Raw genomic sequence first — 17,366 nt, 5'->3', positions numbered from 1 at the left:
AAAAAAAAAAAAAACATGCAGCCTTCATTAACAGGCTTTGTGTATTCCTTTCTTTCTAATCGTGTCAGAAATCTTCCCAGGCCATGCATTTCTAGTGAGAGGGTAGGGCTGGCCTTGGTATACCACAGAATTGCTCCAAGCAGGGAGGGAAGGTCCCCGAGCCCTCATCTGCCACACCCTCGCACTAAGAACAGGCTAAGATCAGGAGAAACACAAATCCTCACAGCAAGCAAAGTCAAGCCCTCCTCTGGGGCTTCGTCCCACAAGGCGCCTAAAGCAGTTAGACGAGATGCTTAAGGTCACACTGCAGATAAAATATCAATGAATACATCATCTCAAAGCTTAGCAAAAATGCCCCCCAGAAAGTGAACTCGTCGTGGCCTGGAGTGCGGCAGCCCCGCCAGCCTTTCTTACCCTCCTGCGGAACAGGCCCCCAGGCTCCCGGCACGGGCCCTGCACCTGGCACACGGCTCTTCCTGCAGCCTTGGTCTGGGATCTGAGGGGATCCAGGGCTCTGAGATAGAGGGGCCCCTGGAGATGATCAACTGAGACATCAACGGCTCTCTGACTCCTCCTCAGTTAAAATCTGGAGACGTGCGGGGAGGAGGCACTGCTTCAGGGGCCCATGCGCCATCACTGCAGCGGCTCTGACAGAAAGCTACGTTTCACGTTCAGATCTGTTCTTTCTAACCACAGATTCCAGTCCCACCAAGACCAAGTCCAATGCCCATGCCAGGGCCTAGCTCTCAAATGTGAGTGGCACTGTGTCCCTGGCTTCCCTCCCATGGCCACACCATCACAGGGCCAGGTGCGAGCAACCCTCCCCAGCTGGCCTCTACCACACCCTCACTCAACGGGTGTCCCCCTGGGCGCTCCCCCAGCACAAATCCTGACCAGTCGCTAAAGGAAGTACAGGGACTCGGGGGCCCAAAGTGTTCCTAGACTGCCAGGGACCCCACAGGCCCATGACCTATAGATGCCCCCACGAGGGTAAAGCAGCACATCTCAGAGGGAAGCCTGCACAGTGGGGTGCAGGGACTGTCCTCCGTCCCCTGAGCCGTGACCTGTCAGAAACAGTCTGCTGTCCCACTCGGGGGCCCTCCTGGGAACCTGTAAGGTACTTGGACTTGGACACCCTCCTTGGGGGGCAAGGCCTTGTGTACCCACACACAGACATCCAAAGACGGACCACACCTCACGTCCTCCCAAGGCCCAGGGAGTGTCAGCCAGTCCATCTGAGGGACCCTGGCCCTGTCTCCCCATCACCAGGGCCCACGGCTGGGAACCTCCTTGGCCCAGGTCTTCTCACCTCCACCTCTGCCCAGGGCCGTCCCCACTAAGACCTGCTGCTTTCTTCACTCACCTCCGAAAATCAGAGGCTGGGGGTGCTGTGGGGGTGCAGGGCTGAGTGTGGGGAGGACATGGAGACAAGGCTGCAGCCACCAGAAGGAGCACAGACTCTGGGAGCAAAACCAAGTCCCGCTCCCATCCGCAGAGCAGCAGCTTCCCGGGGGAACAGCAGTAACTGGCCTGCTCACAGGCTGCTGTGGTTGGAGATCACAGCAGGTCCCCCACATGATGGGCAGTTTCTGTTTTATTTAACATTCTGGTTCAAGGCCTAGCACACAGTGGGGCCTCAGTAAGGGACTGGAGAGCAAGAAATGAACACAATGGGAGAAGAGAGTCATCAGAACGCTAACCCGCTAACAACAGAGCCCGTTTTGCTGCCTGTGTTTACTATTAAAGAAGAACTCCTTAATCTCTCCCTAAGAAATGTCATTACCATTCCATTCAAACTCGGGAGCTGGCTAAGGACTCTTGTCTACTTTGGAGCAAGTACAAGGAAATTTATTCAGATTGGTCACCCACTATCGATTACCAAGTGCCGCCTGACACCTCTGCACGACCGCTTCCGGGAGGGAGCTGGACGTCTGCGGAGTGGGGAGGCCCGGAGTGACTTCTCAGAGAGAAGACGCATTAATGGGACTTCCAAAGCACGGAGGAGCGCAGCCGGGTCTGTGGCTCTGCGTCACGCTTTCCCGCAGAGTCCAAGGGGATGGTGACCACAGAGCCGCATGTGCAGCCGGGTGCCATGCAGCCGCAGTTCACAATCCTCATCATGTAACTTTTCAGAAAGAACAAAGATCTTACCTATCATAAACGTACAGGTCAGGGCCCAAAACGTTCTACAAACCACTTTTCTTGATCCAAGCACAGCTCTGTATTTTGTCCACAAAGAGAGGAGAGACCACCCCATGCGAAGGGCCGTGGAGGTTGACAGGGGTCCCAAGTGCCCACCTGGAGACTCAGTCTTTCCTGGAGGCGCCCAGACCAGACCTCAGGGCCTTCACACGCCTGTCCAAAGGTGCTGGAGCACGCCAGGCCTACAGGGGAAGAAACCATCTCCTGCACAGCCTTCGAGCCCCAAATATGCTCTGATAAAACACAACGTGATTGATACATGGAGAACGCAAGCTTAAAGTCACTACGGACCTTCCAGACACGTCTTTAAATACAGCTCTAAATCCCCGGGACACCAACTTTACTGCCACTCTGAAGGAGTAGATAAACCCCTCTTCCAGCTCCTCCCTGCAAACATAGCAGCAGCGAGCCACATCCTGCTGAATATTCTCATTTCGAAATCCCTCCCCAGCTGACAGTGGTCTATGCCTACTTCCTGTGGGTGGGCAGGCATGGAAAGCTCAGGACCTCAAATCTTCATGGGCTCATGAGAAAGTACGATGTACGGGCCGGGCGCGGTGGCTCAAGCCTGTAATCCCAGCACTTTGGGAGACCGAGACGGGCGGATCACGAGGTCAGGAGATCGAGACCATCCTGGCTAATACGGTGAAACCCCGTCTCTACTAAAAAATACAAAAAACTAGCCGGGCGAGGTGGCGGCGCCTGTAGTCCCAGCTACTCGGGAGGCTGAGGCAGGAGAATGGCGTGAACCCGGGAGGCGGAGCTTGCAGTGAGCTGAGATCTGGCCACTGCACTCCAGTCCGGGCGACAAAGCGAGACTCCACCTCAAAAAAAAAAAAAAAAAAAGAGAAAGTACGATGTACGGAGACCAGCTCCTCCTGCTTCAACAGGTTAACCCGATCATCAGTTTCACTGCCACCTGATCCACAGAATCCATGCTGTGGCACCTGGGACATTCAGAGAGCCCCAAGGGCTATTGCCTGGCACAGGGGGCAGAGGACCCAGCAGGTGCGGTACTTGGAGCACGCAGTCCACCCTCACCCAGGCTTGGCAGCCTTTCAAAGGAGCCAGGACAGCAGGTCCAAAGGATTCCTGGGGAAACGCAGGGCTGAGGACACCCAGATGGTGGAGGAAGTGAGTGACCAACCAGTAAATCGTTTACATCCAGCAAAAATCCCTAGCAACAGGGGCCAGAGGGAGGCTCCCAGGATAGCGCAGCACCGGACAGAGGCACAGAGCAGAAGGGTGCAGGAAAGGGCAGGGCCTGAGACAGACACAGCGATTGGCCCCCTACTCTGCCCTGATGGAATGTGGGTGAGCTGAGTGCCAGGCAGCACAGCCTCAGAGATGCCCTTCCAACCCCAGTGCCCAGCTGCCTGGGCTGTTATGAGGACCGACGGTGAAAGGCGGAGCCGTACCCTGCTCAGACAGGCTCCTCCCCAGCACCTGCCCCAGATAAAATGCAACGTCTGAGCAAGGCACGCAGAGCCTCCCACATGGCTCCACCTGAGTCTGGCAGCCTTGAAGCTGCCCCTGGCATCCAAATATTCGGGCGCAGCCACACCCAATTGTGCCTCACATAGAGCACGCTGTGCCCACCTAACGTTCAGAGCCTTGGAATGCTCTTCCTCCGTGCAACCCACCTCTCACTCATTTCCTGGACACCTGCTCTGTGCCCTGTGGCACATCATCTGCCCCACGTCCTCAGCACACCTGGGCACCCGTATTGCATTCTTCCTGACTGCTGGCCACCGGTTGGGCTGCGAAATTGCAGGTGGCAGGGGCTGCTGCCTTAGATAGGGCCCCCACTTGCTCAGTCACCACAACAGCTTTTCCTGACCACACTTTGTCTCTCACCTGGAGCACCGCAGGTGTGCTGCGCCTCTCCAGCAAGCCCGGGGGCGGCCGCATCCTGGCGCTGACCTCCGGCCCCTCACCCCGGCCCGCCTGCTGCTCCCCACACCCTTTGCCTGCTCTGTCCTGGCCCAGGCACTCAAGGCAAGAAATATCCTCCTCGTAGAACCTACTAGAACCCATCATGCAGCACAGATCTCAATTCAGGACCCCCTGCCATGGCCACCCTGCCTGGGGACCGGCTCTCGTGGCCTCCCACCATGTGGCCTCATCACCTGAAAGGTGCCTGAGAGATGCTGCTGGTTTGCTGTCAGGATCCCTCTCTGGGAAAAGGGCCCTCGACAGCAGGCCCAGCTTTCCCGTTGCTGTGCCTGAGTGGTAAGAACAGGGCCCTACCTGGAGCAGATACTGATAACTACACGGGGGCTGAGTGATTCGGGGCCCAAGTTGGCCAGGATCAAGCTCTGTCCTGAGAGGTATCAGGGACATCTGCGAAGTGCAGGCCCCACCTCCAGCTACCTTCTGACACACCCTCCCCAAGGATGGCGAGGCTTGCACTGGCCATGCTGAAGAAAATAAAATGAAGACATTTCACCTAAGATACTGAACGAGGATCAGGTGCCATGACAATGCACGAGCGGCAGCAGAACAGGCTGCTTCTGGATCAAAGCTCCCTCTAGGAGATGTGCCTCAAGGCCTGCAGGGGTCTGTGTGGCCCCTCTCAGCAGTGGACAGATGGGGATCCCATCAGGCAGTCGGCATTCAACACACTTGGAGGCTCTGGCCCTGACCTCTGCCCCATGCCCCTGGCTGCCACGACTGGTGTCCTGGAATGTGGGGCTGTATCTCAGAAATGGCACTGCCAGACTGCCAGACCCACAGGGCACAGGAGGAACACAATCAGATAGCTCCTCCTGCATGGAAATCAGAAGGCTGCGACGCTGAGTGCCAATGTCCCCGCATCATTTTCATTCTCATTCATTCATATTCTCTTTCTCTCTCTCTCTCTCTCTCTCTGGTACAGGCTGGCAAGGTACCAGTTCCACAGGCCAGGAGCCATGGCGCACCCCCACTGCCACAGTGCACTGATGGGGGCTCTGGCCAGGACAGAGATGTGGACTGGCAGTGGCAGCCCTGGCTCCTGGCCTCTGCTCCAGCCACGCATGGCCTGGTAACCGAGAGACCAGAACCCCACTCGCATGGTGCCTCAGCAGGGCCCTGGAGCCCAAAGTACCTCACGCGGGGCAGAATATAAGCCACTGTGACACAGGATGAAAGGGAGGGACCCTGGGCAAGGTGCTCACGCTCCTAGACTCCCAGTTCCATCTTCTATAAAAACTGGAAAACAATGATAGACTGGCAATAAAGCCCAGAATGTGTACAGCACCGCAGCTGACAAAACACCAGTGATAAGGGTTGGGGGAAGCAATCTTGCCTGACGCCTACTCTGTGCTTGGTGCAGGGCCAGGCACTTGCTATAGGTCAGGGCGGGGGAGCAAACCACGGCTCGCTGGTGCCTCGGTAGGCAAGTCTCACGGAGACACGGCCACGCTCGCTGTCCACGTCTGTGGCTGCTTCTGTGCTACAACAGCAGAGAAGTTGTGAAAAAGTCCATATGGCCTGCAAGCCTGAAAATATTTACTATCTAGCCCTTTACAGGAAACGTCTGCCAAGCCTCACTGGAAAAACCTTCCTCAGTCCTAGCAGCAGCCCCTCGAGGTGAGGATCGGGAACTCAGCTTGCCCAAGGATGCACAGGTAAGCACTGAACTAGGACAGAAACGCCCTCTGTCCGAGCCCAGGACGCTGCACAGAACATGGACCAACCAGGGCTTCATGAAATACTGAAATAAACCTTTTCCTGAACGGACCCAGATCTGTTTGGTGAACAGTAGGCAATTTGGAGCCTCAATGTATAGAAGTGTCCTGGCCACAGATTCTCACACTCCAGTCCCTCCGCAGCACCTGCCCTTGGGCGTGAAGTGGGAGGATGTGCCCTCAGCAGGAGTCCACCGAGTGCGGTACGAGGCGGCTCTGACCCTCAGGAAAGGAGGCAAATGGTAGAGGAATGACCAGATCCAAAGCTCAGGGAGACAAGCACCATCTTTCATCCCCTGCAATTTACAGCCAGCCCTGTGTGAGGAGCGCAGGCACTGATGATTAAAGATACACTTTGGGATATGGGTGGTGGAAGTGCAATGATTAAAATTCAAGTGGCCTTTTGGATGTCACTAGAAAGGAATTTAATAAATGCCTTAAGCCAAATGAAGTCATCTTGCAATACTTACCTGGCAAAAATAAATGTTCCCTTTTCTTAGGGAAAAAAAAAGCATCAAATCATTAGGGGATAGGAAACGTAAAGTGTGGAGATGTTCGCCCGTTTACCAGGGAGTCCCCTCCCCACTTGCACAAGATGTGTGTGAGGAGCTATTCTAAAGCAGCATAAGTACCTGCTTCAGGTGTACACAGGGCCCTGAAGGCAAAGAGCACCTCAAACAAGAGGGGGCCTTCACCAAACTGGAAATGAAAATTCCCAGGCCCAGGAGGTCGGCTGCGCTGCTGCTCACTCACCGATCCACAAAGGCCAGCGAGATTGTACCCAGAGTCCTGCATGCTCCCCAAGAGGAAGAAGTCACTGGAATTCAGAGAAGAGAACCTGGCTTTGCACGTCCTGTCAGAACCTGTTGTTCTTTTTTATTCCACGGCCTACCCCAGCCGCTCCTCTGCTGCTGAGTCACACCCCGCACGGGGTGACCTCGCACAGGGCCCCCGTCAAGTCAGCCGCCGCCCTGCATCCTCACCTCCCCAGCAGCCTCACGCACCCAGGTAAAGGAGGAGACCACCCCTCATATCGTCTTGTGCCCAATTTCTGCCTCCAAAGAAAGAACAAGTGAAAACTAAAAGGCAGAAACGAAATCCACAGGCAGACAGCCCGGCGCCACACCCTGGGCCTGGTAGTTAAAGATCGACCCCTGACCTAACCGGTTCTGTTATCTACAGATTACAGACATTGTACAGAAATACACTGTGAAAATCCCTATCCTGTTTTGTTCCGATCTAATTACCGGTGCGTGCAGCCCCCAGTCACAGACCCCCTGCTTGCTCAATCAGTCGTGACCCTCTCACACGCACCCCCTTAGAGCTGTGAGCCCTTAAAAGGACAGGAACTGCTCACTCGGGGAGCTCGGCTCTTGAGACAGGAATGTTGCCGATGCCCCCGGACGAATAAACCCCTTCCTGCTTTAACTCGGTGTCTGAGAAGTTTTGTCTGCGGCTCGTCCTGCTACACAGGGATCGCCCACTGAGGGATCGCCCTCCCCAGGTTCCACCCACCCCCATCTGAGCTTCCCTCTCCCCGTTAGAGCCATACTTCTCAGACTTACCAATGCCCTCTGACCCCACCTGCTTGATGGCCCCCTCATCCTGGCTGAATTCAGCTCCACGCACCCCCACGCACCTGCTCTCAGCCATCGATGACCCCTGCTGACACAGCGTTGGATCTGTGTCCCCAGCAAATCTCATGTTGAATTGTAATCCCCAATGCTGGAGGTGGCGATGAGGCGGTCAGACTCTCCTGAGTGGTTTACCACCACCCTCCTCGGCACCGTTCCCATGCTAGTGAGTGAGCTCGCCTGACATCGGGTTGTTTAAAAGTCCGTGGCACCTCCCTCACGCCTTGCTCCTGCTCCAGCCATGGAAGCCACACCTGCTTCCTCTTCACCTTCTGCCATGATTGCAAGTTTCCTGAGGCCTCCTCAGAAGCTGAGCAGATGTCAGCACCACGCCTCCTCCACAGCCTCTCTGGAACCATGTGCCAATTTAACCTCTTCTTTACAAATGACCCAGCCTCAGGTGTTTTTTGTTTGTTTGTTTGTTTGTGGTTTTTTTTGAGTCAGAGTCTCGCTCTGTCGCCCAGGCTGGGGTGCAGTGGCGCCATCTTGGCTCACTGCAAGCTCCGCCTCCTGGGTTCACGCCCTTCTCCTGCCTCAGCCTCCCGAGTAGCTGGGATTACAAGCGCCCGTCACCACGCCCAGCTAATTTTTTTTCTATTTTTTAGTAGAGACGCGGTTTCACCATGTTAGCTAGAATGGTCTCGATCTCCTGACCTCATGATCCACACGCCTCGGCCTCCCAAAGTGCTAGGATTACGGTGTGAGCCACCGGGCCTGGCCAGGTGTTTCTTTACAGCAGCGCAAGAGCAGACTAATACAACCACACGCTGAGGCCCCTGCAACTCTCCTTGCTGATGGGAGGTGGGAGCTGCCATCTCTGCACAAACGACTCACAGCTCCACCTTCCCAGAACCACATTCCCCGGTAGGGCCACGGCTGCCGGGGGAGCCTACTCAACTGAGTTGCTGAAGGCAACAGAGATCCAGAGATCTGCTGAGTAGGGTCTGGTTCTAGAGGGTGGGGTGTGTCTTTTCTGCTGTCCAAAAATGGGGGCAAAAGAGAAAGTGGCATCCGTGTTTTACAAAGAACCCCAAAACTGGCTCTCACGGGCTGGGGTTCTTCCAGGAGCTGGGACTGCCTTGCCCACCCGTTGCTTCCCCACGGCCACTGCACACATCCACGAGGGAGCACGTGACCCCTGGGGGAGGCCACTCTCTTCCATCTGGGCTCTCTCTGCATCATCGGCTCTTCTTCCATGCCTTTTGTCACCCTCATGACAATGCCCCCATTCGTTTTTATAAACTATCTATTTCAGGGCCTGGGACAGGATAGGTGCTTATAAACAACCCTTTATTGACACGTGTCCCAAGAGGATTTTAAGCTACCTTGTAAGGGGTTAAAGAGTAACTGAAACCTGTAATGGCTCAGCTAATAAACACCGCAGTTTAGGGGAGAGTAATCACCCGATTGCTTTCCTATGATTACTATGTATTTTCATTGCCAAAAGATGCAATACAATTTCATGGTTACTTGGCCCTGTAAAATAGAAATACCCCCAATTTTTAAGATATGAAGAGGTTTATAATCAGGGTACTGTCAGTTCAAGAATGAGTCCCTGGTACAAATGAGTCAATTCACGACAAAATTTAATCTCAAGAAAATTAACTCAATAAAGATGCCACAATTGTGCTTAAAGTTTTAATACCTATTAGGAATTCTAGGGAGGTGGTGCAGAACCGTGGGCAAGCCGATCCATTTTCTGGCTCCTCAAAAATGCGACTGACTTAATAACTAATTTATTCATAATGGGGACAGTATTACAAGGAACTCTGTGTTTAATGAGGGAGGTCTGGATCTCAAATAGCCTAACCAATCGCAAAAATGGAGAGCATTTGCAGTTTACAGGATATTAAGTTTTGTTTCCTGTAATATGACAGAGAGCTGATCAATAGCACTAGACTGACAGCTACTTTAACCAAACAGCCCAAGGTAAGGCTTTATGTCCCAGCAAATGCTGCTGGCCAGAAATTCTGTAGCTGCCCAACACTTCGAAGAGCAAAACCTAAGTCGCAGACACGAACGACAGTCTGCTGACTGGTGATAATTTCCGTAGTGAGATCATTAGACCAGACAAGCGGCACAAAGGAAAAGCAAAGTCAAAATACAGGACTTCAGAGTCACGAAACACTCACAGCCACCAAGGGGCACCCTGACCAGCAACCGGTGTCAGGAACAAAGCTTTGGGGCATCGCTGTAGAGGACTCATACGAAAACAGGCTCAGAGTAAGAGACTGGACAGCATGGAGGCCCAGCAGGCACCCCGTTCTGTGGGAAGAATGCATCTAGCCTGAGGCCCTGTGGGGAGGAGCTGGTCAGAAAGACCCCCAGGCCCTCCCTAGCTGATATGGGACCCCCAGCCACGGGCAAGGCAGCAATGTTGGGACCCAAAGCAGTGCCTGGGACCGAAGCAGCCTTAGAAAAAGCCTCCGGCCTAGAGCTCCCCTTTCCAGAAACGCCCGGCATCAACCTCCAAGAATGGCTGCCCCCCTGCAAAGCCCGAACACACAGCCCAACAAGGGCTGTGCTCACTGCAGTAGAAAGCCTAGCTCTTGAGGTGCCGGGATGAAAACCAGCCATACGCGTCTTTCTTTAGCACTCTGTGGAGATTTGATTCCCAATCCCACACGATGGTGCCTGCTATTTGTAATTGAGGATGAAAGGCTGGCGCAGAAACCCCCCACAGCACCGCCTCTGCTTCAGCAAACATCTCAAACAAAATGAAAAGGTGCTAGAATAAGTGATGGGATACTCAAGGGAACAGAAGTGGCTTGTTCCAGAAAACTCAATCTCCTGAAGAACTGAATTTCATCAGAACTGGTGAAGAGTAGAAAATTTCATACCACACCGAATCTGTGATTTTTAAAAAATCTTTTATTATATGTAACTCAAAATATAGACAAGGTGTGAGTCCCGAGCGTGAGTTTTTTGGCAGATGCAGCTCAAACTCACAGCAGAGTCACCGGCATCGCTGGCATCCTCCTAGCACACTGCTCAGAATGTAACTTCCCAGCGCGCTCAAGGCTGCTGTCACCATGCAGGCAGAATGAAACTCAGCCACAAAGAGAATGGCCTGAAGTTCTTTTCCCTGTTTTACATCTCCTCAGATAAAAAGCATGCCAGGAATATACTTTTTATTTTTATTTATTTATTTTTTCAGATGGAGTCTCACTCTGCCACCCAGGCTGGAGTGTAGTGGTGCAATCTCGGCTCCCTGCAACATCCGCCTCCCAGGTTCAAACAATTCTCATGCCTCAGCCTCTGAGTAGCTAAGAATACAGGCGTGTGCCACCACGCCCAGCTAACTTTTTGTGTTTTTAGTAGAGACGGGGTTTCGCCATGTTGCCCATGATTGGTCTTGAACTCCTGAGCTCAGGCAATCCACCCACCTCAGCCTCCCAAAGTGCTAAGATTACAGGTGTGAGCCACCGTGCCCGGCCAGGAGTACACTTTTTAAAGACCACATTTCAATGGAGAGAGTGTTTTGAGGGCAAAATTGAATGCAGCACACAGGCCCAGGGCAGAAGGTGAGAGGAAACGGCCCGGCTCCTGGCACCCCCGTGGCGGAGGGCACGAAGGAGAGCTCACCTGGTAGGTGTCCCACAGGCGGATGGTGCAGCGCAGGGGCACCTCCCTCATCAGCAGGTTGTTCATCCAGCGGAAGACAAACTGCAGGTATCTCACCTCGTGCTGGTCCAGGTGCCGGTGCACTTGCTCTGCACAAAACAAACACAGGCCCCAAGGCTGTCAGGGGAGCCCTCTGGAGGCACTGGCAGCCAGGTCACTTGTGCCCCCAAGGCCCTGCGCCCGCCCCAAAACCCCACTCCAACAGGGAATCCCAAGCAACAACCCCTAAGGAGCAAAGAACGAATTCTACTAACGGGAGACTACGGCTCTCTCTTCCTACAGGAAAGTGAAAGCTGATGGTGCTGCTGCTGTGATGACTGTAATCACCGCCGCGTCCGGGCACGTCACGCCCTAACACCGGGAAGATGGGGGAGGGGGCTTGGGTCGACACCCACACCGTGGGGCTCCCCAAACAGACGCTCTTTCCCCGCCCCACACAAGCTCCACAGACCCAGGCTGGTGTCCCGGGGGGGCTTAAAGAGAGAGAGGAGATGAGCTTGCCAGCTCCTCAAGAGGGGCCCAATCTTGTCCAGGGAAATGCTCCACCTAGACCTGGACCCAACGGTTGAGTGAGCAAGTGGGACATGAGGCCTGCAGGCCAGGTGGAGGGCACCCCTCGATTCCAGGATGGGGACACCCCTGAAGACAGCTGGGCCTCTGGAAAGAGGCAGGCTTCACCAAGCACACGTCCGTACGAGAAACATGAGCTCCTCTCTCATCAAGCTGCAGTGGGCGGCAGATTTGCAGCCTGAGCTCAGACCCTGTGCTCCCTGCCTCATTGCCTGCCGAGTCCTGGAGGTGTCACTCCTGGAGGCAAAATCCCGCCAATCATGGTGTCTATGCTCCTCTTTCCAACGTTCTGTCCATGAAGTCCTACTCTAAAGGGCCTAGAAGAACGGTCGCTGCTTTATAAAAACAAATAATCATTACTAATTATTGCCCAACTGAGCCAGACATTTTAAAAATCCTTGGTTTTTAAAATGTGGGTGCACCCGAGGGCAGCTGAGAGCCTTCTTTCTGCAGCTCACTTCCTTACCCTATTTCCAAGTTACACCTTCCTTCTCTCCACGCTTACCTGACCCTGGTTTGTCCTGAGAAGCGACCCGGAAACATTTCACAGGGATCGCCATTCCCTCAAAGAAAGTTCTAGAAATGGCATATAAACAAATGCCAGAGAAAAGCTACTGTTCTGTTTACTGGTTTGTTTTACTCAAGTCCCTGGTAACTTGCAATATTTCAGCAACAAGTGAGAAACGGGGAAGAGGAACAGGAGGGTCATCCTGCAATGCCCTCCACCTGACGGACCACGAGCTCTGCCAGGACATGCAAGTGCCGGACTGACCTTCAGGGCCACAGGACCGGGAGCTGCCCTCACCTAAGGAGAGGGGCTGGTTTCCAAGCAGGCGCCACTAGGCTGGCCCTGGAAAAGCATGGGCAGCTCTGGTCCCATGATGGGACCCTGCTGTGATGGCAGCTGGTCCCTTTGCCGTCTCTGTCCTCACTGACGCCCTCCTCCCCTAAACCACTGCTGTCCTCAGCTGACCACAGCAAACGTGCTGGGGCAGGGCTCCTGCGGGGCTGGGTGTCGGGGACGCCTGCAGGACGAGGCTTTGGTTCACACTGTGGGGCAGACACGGCAACACACACTCCATTCCAACACGACAGTGAATTATTAATTATTTTGCTTGGTTAAAAGAGACTTGCGATTATAGTTATTTTCAGATATTTAAAAAATATTTTTTGGAAGTAGGATTTGATTTATTTTATATAGGCCTAGAATCTAGGGCATGAGGAGGATATAAGACATCATATTTGGATTTCATTATGGAAATTATTTTCCTGTGGAAAGATAAGAGAATGTGGCCCAGCACAATAGCTGTAATCCCAGCTCTTTGGGAGGCTGAGGTGGGAAGGCTGCTTGAAGCCAGGAGTTTGAGATCCACCTGGGCAACAAAGTGAGACCCTCTTTCTACAAAAACATGAAAAACGTGGTGGCGTGTACATGTAGTCCCAGCTACTCAGAAGGCTGAGGCAGGAGGATTGCTCGAGTCTAGGAGTTGGAGGCTGCAGTGAGCCGAGATTACGCCACTGCACTCCATCCTGGACGAGAGACGGAGACCCCGTGTTTTTCCCCCATAAAAGAAAAGAGAACGGACTGTTGTGTGAGCTACTGGGCTTCCCTTTCATTCCAACACGACATGAATAATTAATTGTGGAAACTGCACAACTTGGCAGAGCAGAACAGCAAAGGCTCCCTTCTGAGCCCCAGGGACCAGCCTGGGGGGAGATCACCAGGGAGACTGGACTGCCTTGCCCACGGCCCAAGGGAATGCCCTCCAGGAGGCTGCCTGGACCCAGAGGCACCCACACACCCACCCACCACTGTGCGCTGCCTCTGCAGTAACAAACTTGAGCACCCAGGGCTCCAGACCTGCAGAGAGCAGGTACAAGCAGGCCAGGCAGGACCAGGAGGCAGGCGGGGGTGGGGGTGCCTGGCAGTAGAGCAGTCCGCAGGGCGGCTCCTCCAGATGGCATCTGCTCAGATACTCAGTTGCTACAGCGGGGGGCTGGTCTGCTTTTTGCTTTATGAAGAGGTCTGCTGCACACCACACACACTTAGCCACAGACGCCCACACTTCTTCATGAGCAAGCCCACCTGTCTCCCCTGCCCCCATGAGAGCTTCAGAGGTGGGACATTTGGGTGGATGAGTTGCTGGGAACACAGGTGCCTGATGACTCAGGGAGCCTGACGCATCAGTGCCACAGTCGGCTACAAGCAAAAAGGGTCACACGCAAGCAGCAAGGACAGTTTACTCTGAGCGACTGAAAATGTTATTTGTGTATTGAAACCAAAACCAATGCATAATATGCCATAAAGTCAATTATCATCATGAGTTGTTAAGATAAAATCGCGATTTCAATGAAATTTCATCTCTGCACTGGGCCCGTTCGAGCTCCATCGTCCAAAGTCCCCAGCACGTAGGCCAGGGATTGCCTCCCCTGCCGTGGAGCGCTTCTGAAAGGTGCTGGGCTAGAAACGTTTGAGGAGCCAGGCCCAGAGCAGCCGAGGGACACGCATGGGCCTGCCTTGGGGGCGAGGAGGGCCTGACGCCAGGGTGCAGTGGGCTTGGCAGTGACCTCAGGGATTCCCAAATAGGGCTGGACATCATCATGACTTCATCTTCCTCCTCCCCCTCCTCTTCATCCTCATCACCACAGGAGCTGTTAAAATACAGATTCCCATCCCGACTCTCTCAATCAGACTCTTCCAGGTGGGATGTCAGAGACTCTGGAGAAGATGCTGACGTGCCAGTGACACAAGGACGCGGCACCATGCAGGCTCCCAGGGACAGGGAGGACGGGTCCCAGGGGCTCAGACAGGACACCCGCTCCAGGAGCTCCACACCGAGGGAGGGGAGGGCTGCAGTGCAGGTCCAGAGGCAGCACCAGCATGTTGCTCACTTAACAGCTTCCTTCTAATCCGCTGGTGCTTTATTAAAGACATTTATTTTTAAAAGAAAACTAATTTCACTACCGAGAAATGGTTCCCACAGTCTCATAAGTAAAGGGCAGCAGAGCGAGTGGAGGGAATAAAGCAGTGAGGCCTGGGAGCCCCTGAGGCCGCAGCCCCAGAAGAATTTAACCTCACGGCTGCTCATCGGGGGACGGAGAGACCAAAGGGGGTGCCAGGAGGTGTCTCAGGATCCCCACAAATGGCCCACAGATGAAGAGACACTGGCCCCCAGAATGAAGTTAGAGTGCCTAAGAAAGGCACCAGACCCCCACTCCCTCCTCGGCCTTCACCGCTGCCCTCCCCTGCAACACCATGCCTCCTGCAGTGGCACCAGGTAACCAACAACACCCACGCCACCATGCAGGCTTCCCCATATCCCGGGCTCACCCTCATGGCAGCCTTCCACCAGGGCACCTGTCTCTGCCCAGTGCGAGGCTACCTGGACGTTAAAACTCCTAGATGCTTCCAGAAACACCCCACGCTGTGAGTCTTCCCCTCTTCTTGGTTCTATACACACCTCTATGGAAGCATTTGTCACGAAAGGGGCATAAGCGCTCAGGGCGCCTGCCCACTCTGGGGTGTGAGCTGGTCAGGTGTGGGTCCAGGTCTGTGTCGCTTTTGTTTCCCTGGCCCCAGTACACACAACTGAGTGTCTGTGAGTGTCTGTCAGGCGACTGTGACGAACGAATGAGTACAGAGAACAACAGGGTAACTGGAAGACGGACACATTCCCAGCCTGGCCGTCCTCCTCTTCTACTTCTATTTCTCAACACGGCAACAGCGAGGAGTTTCCCAGCCACACCCTAGAACATGACATTCTTTTCAAAGAACTTACAGAATCATTTCTAACCTGAAGTTAATCTGTAGCTACAAAACTAAACCAATAGAAAGTTCTACGAAGCCCTGAGGGGGATCCACCAGCCAGGCCTGACCTCTGCCCGTGCCCCTCGGAGGGCGGAAGTCTGCCCAGGCTGCTACCAGCCTCTGCTGCCCCAGCGCACTGACACATGGAATTCCAGTCTAATGAACACGTAAAACCAGCTGTTTAGAAAATGACTCCATTTACTCAACAAGGCTCTTTTGCACAGAAAAAAGAAGAATGAACTTCCATGAAGCTGACCACCTGGGGAAGAGCAGCCAGGACAACAGCGACAGCTCCAGAGGAAAATCGCTGCCCGAAACACAGTGTCTGAGGAAGGAGAGGACACACAGGGTGGCCTGGCATGGCCGTGTGAAAGGAACGCTCCAGGGCAGGTAACTGGCCTGGCAGGTGGCACCTGGTTTAGCTGGCCACTCCCAGTCCACAGCTCCGTGTGGACATCTGGGCTACAGCAAGTGGGTGCCACCTTGCACCGGCATGAATGAAGTTCTGCCATAGAGATGAGCTGAAGTCAGCAGCCTGGCGCCTCCTGGGACACACAGCCACACTGCGCATCTCTGTCTGGCCACTGTTCTGAAGGTTCTCCGATGCTGCCAGGGCAGGGCCCCAATGTACCAAGGCAGCAGTGGGACAGTCACAGGCTAATCACCAGGACACAAGTGCTGAGCCCACATTTTACACAGGAGGCTTCAGGCACCTTTAGACAGGGCTCTACAGAGCCTGGGCGTTCTTCCCTTCGGGTGTGTGTTCGCATCCACTCCGCCTCTCCTCTCACTCCAGGCACCAATACAGTGAGAACCAAGCCCAGTGTATGATGAGGGCTCTCAACCAAGCACTCCCCGGGCCAGGCCCTGGACCCAGCCTCGGGGACCTGGTGTGGGTGGGACTTGCCAGAGGGTCTTATCCTCTAGACTGTGACTTCCTCGAGGGCAGGGACTTTGTCTGGGCTCACAGACCAGCACCAAGGCAGGCCATGGCCCATCACGTGTGATGTGTGCGTGGCACACGTTTGTTAACCGGGCAGCCTGGCACCCAGGGCGGCCTCTGCCATGGATGAGGACGAGGTGACTGCTGGGGACGGTACGCACCACAGAGTAACACGCAGAAGAGGAGCCGCGGCTCACCGGCTGGTCTGTGATCTGCCCAGAGCAGCGGTAGCCCACCTGCGCCGGGGCTCGGCATGTCCCCCACCTGGGAAAACAGACAACTCTACCATGGGCCTAGGAGGCAGGCGACACCTTTCCAACACAAACTGGCAAGAAACAGACTTGAAAGTTTAAACACATATCAATATTTCTGGAACACCTGTCACTGTGGTAACTAAACAGAGTACAAATTAACCCGCTTGCAGGGACTGCGGAGTGGAAAGCACAGAGGCCACCAAGACCTCAGCCCCTCCCTGAGGGAGGCTGACTTGAGGAGAAGGAGCCCATTCCAGCCAGAGCACAACGGCCGGCTGACCCACACAGAACTCCCACTGCACAGCTCCTGAAGGGGGCCACGCGTCTCACACCCTGACCCTGGGGACCCTGGCCCCGCACCTGTGAGGTGAGGCAGGTGAGGGGACCTGTCCAAAGGTGCACACAAGGAGGCGGCTGAGCCAAAATGGGCCTGAGGATTGCCCCGCTCTGTCCCCTCGAAATGACCCCGCCGGAGCAAAGCATGGACCCACCCTTGCATCTCTGGGCACCTGCGCCCTGGGCACAGTCAGCCACCCTCCTCAGGGAAAGCCCCGGACATCTGCAAGAACAGCCAGTCACGAGGAACTAACCAGAAAACCGGACAGTGTTAACCTCACAAGGGCACAGGCAAGGCCATTCCAGGACAAGAGGCTCCTCTTT

At 54.5% G+C, this 17,366-nt stretch overlaps 1 protein-coding gene across 1 annotated transcript in view; it reads right to left on the bottom strand.

Annotated features, from left to right (window-relative positions):
* TBC1D22A (TBC1 domain family member 22A) overlaps positions 1 to 17,366 on the bottom strand; it is a 509,073-nt gene that overhangs the window by 124,660 nt on the left and 367,047 nt on the right. Inside the window, 1 exon segment of the mRNA XM_031934660.1 lies at positions 11,093 to 11,220. Coding sequence (XP_031790520.1) covers positions 11,093 to 11,220 — 128 coding nt within the window.

The sequence above is a fragment of the Piliocolobus tephrosceles genome, chromosome 19 (genome assembly GCF_002776525.5).
Source record: "Piliocolobus tephrosceles isolate RC106 chromosome 19, ASM277652v3, whole genome shotgun sequence".
Classification (NCBI taxonomy): Eukaryota; Metazoa; Chordata; class Mammalia; order Primates; family Cercopithecidae; genus Piliocolobus; species Piliocolobus tephrosceles.
This window is presented reverse-complemented; position numbering and strand designations above follow the sequence as displayed.